This window comes from Cetorhinus maximus, chromosome 7 (assembly GCF_964194155.1).
Source record: "Cetorhinus maximus chromosome 7, sCetMax3.hap1.1, whole genome shotgun sequence".
NCBI classification, from domain to species: Eukaryota; Metazoa; Chordata; class Chondrichthyes; order Lamniformes; family Cetorhinidae; genus Cetorhinus; species Cetorhinus maximus.
Window position 1 is genome coordinate 52,642,470 of NC_135885.1, and position 7,512 is coordinate 52,649,981.

At 41.0% G+C, this 7,512-nt stretch overlaps 1 protein-coding gene across 1 annotated transcript in view; it reads left to right on the forward strand.

The window, feature by feature from the left end:
- c7h11orf65 (chromosome 7 C11orf65 homolog) overlaps nucleotides 1–4,572 on the forward strand; it is a 72,843-nt gene extending 68,271 nt beyond the window's left edge. The window contains exons 9-10 of the mRNA XM_078544864.1: nucleotides 2,497–2,552; nucleotides 4,086–4,572. Coding sequence (XP_078400990.1) covers nucleotides 2,497–2,552; nucleotides 4,086–4,189 — 160 coding nt within the window. The 3' untranslated portion in view covers nucleotides 4,190–4,572. The remainder of the gene's footprint in view (nucleotides 1–2,496; nucleotides 2,553–4,085) is intronic.
- The last annotated feature ends 2,940 nt before the right edge of the window (nucleotides 4,573–7,512 follow it).

Sequence of the window (7,512 nt, forward strand, 5' to 3'; positions counted from 1 at the left end):
CACATTTAGAATATTGTGAGCAATTTTGAGCCCCGTATCTCAGGAAGGATGTGCTGGCCCTGGAGAGAGTCCAGAGGAGGTTCACGAGAACGATCCCAGGAATGAAAGGCTTAACATATGAGGAACGTTTGAGGACTCTGGGTCTATACTCAATGGAGTTTAGAAGGATGAGGGGGGATCTGATTGAAATTTACAGAATACTGAAAGGCCTGGATAGAGTTGACGTGGGGAAGATGTTTCCATTAGTAGGAGAGACTAGGACCCGAGGGCACAGCCTCAGAGTAAAGGGAAGACCTTTTAGAACAGAGGTAAGGAGAAACTTCTTTAGCCAGAGAGTGGTGAATCTATGGAATTCATTGCCACAGAAGGCTGTGGAGGTCAGGTCATTGAGTGTATTTAAGACCGAGATAGATAGGTTCTTGATTGGTAAGAGGATCAAAGGTTACGGGGAGAAGGCGGGAGAATGGGGTTGAGAAACTTATCAGCCATGATTGAATGGCGGAGCAGACTCGATGGGCCGAATGGCCTAATTTCTGTTCCTTTGTCTTATGGTCTTATGGTCTTATTTTAAGTGGGCAGGTCAATTAAGGCCTGCCCAGCGTGATGTCCGACAGGAAGTGCTATGCGCTCCCTGTGTGGGTGGGGGGGTGGATTCCCTAAGCCAAGAGTGCGCTCTTTCGCGCATGCGCATGAAACAGCACATTCATCTCCCTGAGGCTAAGTGCAGCCTCAGGGAGATTGGCGCCAAATTCAAAAATGTGAAATATAGAAAAATAAAATTTCCCTGACATGTCCCCTCATGTGACACTGTCACATGAGTTGGGACATGTCCATCACTTTTAATTAAACTTTTATTAAATTTTTTAAAACCTACATGAAACCTCATCCTGCCCATGGATGAAGTTTCATGTTTTTTCTGAAGCTCGCCAGGGCTTCCTGCCTGCCCGCCAACCTTAAGGTTGGACGGGCAGGCCCTTTAACTACTTCAATTAGTTTTTAAATGGCCTCAATTGGCCGTTGACAGGTCGGCAGGCACACAGCTGATTCAGCTGCGCCCCCGCCAACCTGAAAATTGAAATGACGTGGGGTGATGTTGGGAGTTCCACCCGACGTCATCTGGCATCATTTTACGCGTCAGCGAGCGGGCCCCACCCTCCGCTCGCCGAACTCAATATCCTGCCCGTGGATTCAGCTTCTGCTGTCATGTCTAAATAGTTCCCTATCACTTGCTGCCAAGGTTCACACTTGGAATAGCTGCTTTGATGAAGTACTAGAACATGCTGTGTGATCTATCCCCTGCAAATGTTCCTGCCTTTAGAGAAGAGGAAGAAAAGAGAAAATATTGACCTGGTTTGTATGGATTATGATTAAAATATGTTTTTTTTATCACTGTTCCTATTTTTCAGGTTTCATTATTTTAGCAACTTTGAGGCAGAGAGCTGCCTCAGGGAGCTGAAGACCTGAAAAGCATTAAATAAAGTTTTTAAAAACAGGGAAAAATTTCCAAGCATCACAATCAGTCACCTGAACATATGCATAATAAAAATGCTCTCCACAGATTTTTATTTTTCTTTCATTTAATAACGGAAACCTCATCCTGCCCTTTGATGAGGTTTCAAGAAAAATACAAAGTCTGCCTGGCCGATTCGCCCATCCACTAACTGTAAGGTTGGACGGACCACGAAAAGTTGGAGACAATTGCACCTTTAATAACCTTAATTGGCCTCTTAATAGTCGGCGGGCATGATTCCGACTTCTTGACTTTTGGGGCCATGTCTTCTGTTTGGCAGTCCTGGGCTGGAAGCACTGAGAGGTGTGCACGCAGCTACATTTTAAATCTGGCGGCCAGCATGAGGAAGCAGTGAGGTGACGGCGTGGTGAACAAATCAGAGACCGCCTACCAGAGAAACTGCGTGTTTCCTGTGAATGCATGATTAAAAGGTGGAATTGGAATAATAAGCATGAAAAGCCACCATTGCAGCCGGCGGGTAAAGCATTCTTTGTCCCGCCCGCTGTCGCACTTAATGCAAATCTGGGATGATTCCAATCCTGGATTCTAAAGATTCTGAGGATTGTAGAGAAGAAAAAAAAGAGGGGATAAGAAGGCCTTATGAAAGAATGAATTAGAATATAAGATTGTGCAATGATTCTGGATGTCAAGTTAATTGAACCGTATGGAGATGAAGACCTTGTCAGATAGTCCATTGGCATTTAGAAAAATAAGAGGCTTTAGTAGGATTTGTTAGACATAAAAAAATTATGTTACAATAGAAAATGTTAGAGGGTGCATGTGAGAGTGAGAGATCATCATTTAGATGACAAGCTTTACTTTGCATCCTGTTCAGGAGTGTGAGACAGATGGTAGAAGAAGCGCCCTAGAATTGGAGCAGTATTTTAAGACGGACATGAGACTACAAAAGTCTACCTTGTACAACATATAATATTGACAAAGTATCAGAGTAAATCATGAAAGAACAATGATTTCTGCTTTTTCAGGTATTTAAATGACTGGATGGAAATTGCTTGTAGCAGCTCTTCTGCAAATTTTCAAGGTACCTCCCTATTTATATCAAATCTCCCTGTATGTAGTAGCAATCATACTCCAAATATTAATTTTACATAAATATATAAAACATTAAAATAGAACACCAATTGAAAATTGTAAATGAGACCATTTAAAACAAAGTGTAAAAAAGGCAATTCCATGCAATTGGGGAAGTCCAATGACATTTTTTCAGTATTTGAAAGTTAATTGTGTGCCTATATAGAGGGTACCATATGAAGACCAATAGGATACGTTTTATATCCAGTGGGCTGACCTGAGAAATCATGAGTTGCAAGTAAACTTTAATTATTTTTTGAATTTTCACTTAATTCCTTGTTATGTGCTGTGGGTTTTTTAAAAATAAAATTTTCAAAGAAAAATAGTTCTAGCAATTAAAACAAAATGTGAGGAGGTCGCCGGTTGGCAGTCAGGAGTAGGAATACTGACTAAGATCAACTGTAATACCACAAGTGCTACCCTGACTGAGAATAGTTAAAACAACACAGACCAGCGATTGAACCCGGGATGTTCCTTGTCAGCAATGCTTAGCAATACACCATGTGATTAATTTACCCTCTCAGATAATTGTTTACACTTGCATTATAGCCAGTTCTAATTAATTCTGGCCCTCTCAATATAATTTTTGGTGTGTTACTCAAGGCTGTGTATGTCAGACTGTATAAAGCTTAATGTGGTCCTCCAAAGATACTAGTGGAGGTGACACGGAGGGATAATTGCAGCCAAAACTTTGCTATGGAGGAATGGACAGGAAGTTCCTTAGAGCTACACTTGCTCAATTACCACATTTCAATGAATTTAAGGCAGTGAGTGGCAGTATCTCCTGCTTCCTTTTGCAAACCTCTTACGTATCATTCGATCGTACACAGGATAGTTGCTAAAACAATTCAATCGGCAGATTAATTGTGTCAACTTCATTGGACTCAATAGCAAAACAATTAAATAAACAAGATGCAATTTAAGACAATATTAAGATATATAAACCTCCCAGATAGCTACAAGTCATATTGTCAGTTTCCTGAATTGGTGTATATTAGGCAGACATAAGTGAACTTGTTTTTAAAGCAAAGGTACTGTCAGGAAAAAACATAATAACCAATGAATGAAGGGCTATGGAGAAAATCCTGCATTTACAAAATCATTTTCATAATAAAATATTGTTTCTTTTTATGATATGATAGAAAAAGCATATGTTGCAAAGAGTTTAAGGCGTTCATTTTACAGTAAGTTGCACTCCATTTCAGAAAATGCTTCTGGTTGTTGCTGTATTGGAAATGTGATTTGCATTATTGTCTATAACTTATTAATTACCACAGCTACTTAATAATTTAAAATGTATTTTGTATAATGCTGTATAACTCAAGAAAGTATTTTCCCCAAGTATGTTAAGCAAATTTGCCATGGCCAAACTGAAGCAGTAATTATAATCCTCAGAGGTTGATGTGCTCAAACAGAAGCATTTTGAGGCAACCATTCATGAATCAAGTAATACATTAAATTCTGTTTCTCAATTTATCCACAGGCACAAGATGCTACCCTATGGAGAATGATCTTTACAAACAAGTTAGACAATGTGTCATGAATGCTTATGCAGCTATGCAGAATGCTGCTCAGTGTGCCATTTAACAAAGAAGAAATAAATTGACCTATCACCAAAAGCTGTTCTAAGCACAAATCTACCATCAGATAAAGAAAATAGTCAAAGGAGTAGTTATTTCTTGGCTGAAAATTGATATACAGTTGTGACACTAAAGAATTACCAGTCATCCTTTATTAAATGGTTTCACATATAATTTGTCATGTACAATTGCTTAGCACACTAATTTTGACATGTTCTGGCTGCAAAAAAAAATCAGTGATAGGTCCTTTTTTCAACAGTGGTATCAGTAGCAGTATCTGTTGTAACACTTCATCGCCTATAGCATTATCGATTTCCTTGTGGAATATGTTATGGAACTTATATATGGAACTGTATTTGCACAATAAAGCCAATGTATACGTGCCACTGGAACTGGAGTTAAAATCAATGAATTCTGTAAAGCATTCTGTTCCCCTTTGGTTTGTGAATGCATTGAAGAAATAATTTGTCCTAACTCTATTACCACACAATTCTGATCATACAGGACCTCTTAACATTTTAATAATTATGTTTGTCACATTGATTGTTGTGCTGAGTTTAAATTAAACAATTAAAGCCCACTACAGGTATATAAAATAATGCAAGAATATCTTATGATTACACTTTCATTCTAAATCTATTTTACCTTTATGGCTACATTTTCATTCGAAGTCTGATCATCTAACCACCTCTTAAAGCAAAGTTGTATTCTCTCCTTTCACTTTCACCTGATGTTGAAAGTAGGGAAAATGGGGGTAAGTACCAATTCCGTCTGAGTGTACTGAGAAACATTTGTATTGGTGATAAAACATTGATACCAGGAAATCATCATAAGGCCACTTATCTGCAGATGAAAATGTCCCTACAAGAAACAATTTGGGTGGTGCTCTGTGTGAGCACAGAGTGGAGACAACAGAGCCTGAGTGTGACGAGGAATGAGTGGTAACTTGGGAATTCAGTGCAGGTGGGATATCTCTGGTACGTTTTTCTCAAGCTATAATTTAGATTAAGTAGTCTCTGATTTAGAACTTTAAAACTGCAAGCTAGTTAAAAAGCCTAGTTTACTAATAACTGCCTGGCAGTGACAATTAGCTGTCAAACAATCAAAATGGTTGCCGGAATAGGTGTCAATTACTATAACAGGAAGCTGACTTAGCAGTTGCAACTTGAGTGGAAGTCACTAGCCTTATGTAAAAACAGACAGGCTTTGCGACTGCACAGAATGGAGACGAAGAAGGATGAGTGCAAAACTGGGAATTTGGTGCAGGTGGAAATTTGGTGCAGATGGGGAAGGCGGTGCTGCTTTTTATACCTTTTTTCAGCCTCCAGTAGCTGGTGAGTGTTCAGGCGTTAATTTGATGATCAGATAGGTGATTGGTTGGTGAGTTGGTGAAAGCAGAACCACAAAGGAAATAATCCCTGGATTATCACCTGAGCCATGAGCAAATTGCATGGGATAAATAAGATCAGAGAGTTGAATGCCTGGCTCAAAGATTGGTGTGGGGGAATAGATTTTGATTTATGGGGCACTGGCACCAGTACTGGGGAAAGAGGGAGCTGTACTGTTGAGATGTTATTCGCCTGAACTGGGCTTGAACCAGTGTCCTGGCAAGTCATATAACTAGGGCTTTAGAGAGGACTTTGAACTAAATAGTCAAAGGGTTGGTTCACGGGAGGGGAGATTTGGCAAGTTAAAGAGAAAGGACAAGGCAATAGTGCAGGGTAGCAGCACAGGTAATGGTAACCAGAGTGTGACAGGAAGAGAGAGAGCATACAAACATAAGAGTGCAACAGCAAATATTGTCAGAGTCAGGAAAAATGGTTTTAACCTAACAAATGGGGAGGAGGGTTTGAGTGAAGGGAGATTAAGAACTCCAAAGATAAAAGTTGTAGCAATAAGAAATTATATCAATATGGGTAAAGACAAGCTGAGTGGGACAAAAAGTTTAACGGTAATGGTGCATCAGAGAGTAGGGTCCATGCAGGGAATAGTAGCAAAAAAAAAATCACTATCTGAATGCGTGGACCATCCACAATAAGATAGATGAACAAGTGGCATAAATAGAAATAAATGGTTTAGATTTAATCATCATTACAGAGACATGGTTACATAGTGACTAAGATTGGGAAATAAACCATTTCGAAAAGACAGGCAGGATGGAAAAGGAGGAGGGGTAGCCCTGATAATGGATGACGTAAGTCTCATTAGCAAGAAAGGTCTTAGCTCAAAAAATCAGGAAATAGAATCAGTATGGGTGGCGATCAGGAGTACCAAAGGGAGAATTTTCTGTATGTCAGGCGGGCCGATCGGGAGCGGGCGCAGGCGGGCGCAGAGCCGATCGCCACCCGCAATCAGCTGCGCGCCGTCATTTTACGTGGGCGGTCCTTAATTGGCCTGCCCAGCGTGACACATGGCCAGTAGCGCTCACGCTACCTGTGCGGACGGGGGTAGGAGGGAGAGTCAGGGCCAGCAGAAATCTCTCTTGAGGCACGGAGCTGCCTCAGGGAGATTAAGATCATATTGAAATTTTTAAATAAAGAAAGATAAAAATGATTTAGATATGTCCCCTCAAGTGACAGTGTCACATGAGCTGGGACATATTTATGAATTGTGCAAAAGATATTTATTTATTTAATAAAACCTTCAGGAAACCTCATCCCACTGCTTGGACCCTTCGCCTGCCCGCCAACCTTAAGGTTGGACGGGCAGTGTTGAGAATTGCATTAATTGGGTTTTTAATGGCCTTAACAGGCCTTTGACAGTTCGACAGGCGCGCAGCCACCTCCAGTGCAAACCCGCCGAACGAAAGATCTAAATGACATGCGGTGACATCGGGACACACGCCCGATGTCATTTTATGTGTCGGTGTGCCGGGCCCGCCCCCGCACGCCGACATCAAAATTCTGGTCCACGGTTCAGAAAACACTGGTGAACATAATTTATTGGCCCTTACCAGTAGTTATACTGTTGGACAGAGCATTAAACAAGAAATTATTGGAGCTTATAATAAAGGCAATGTAATAGTTGTGGGGAACTTTAACCTTCATATAGACTGGAACAATTATATTGGAAAAGGTGATCTGGAAAATGTCTCATTTATCCCTCTCTCTGCTTCCTATCCATTAATCAATCCTCTATCCATGCTAATGTGTCACACCCAACCCCACGAGCCCTTGGCCTGAATTTTTCCTGCGTCAGGCAGGCTTGGCGGGAGCAGGCGGGAGCAGTCGCAGAACCAACCACTGCCTGTGATCGGCTCCGCGCCGCCATTTTACATGGGCAGGCCAATTAAGGCCCGCCCAGCGTAAGACACAAGTGGTAGCGCTCAGC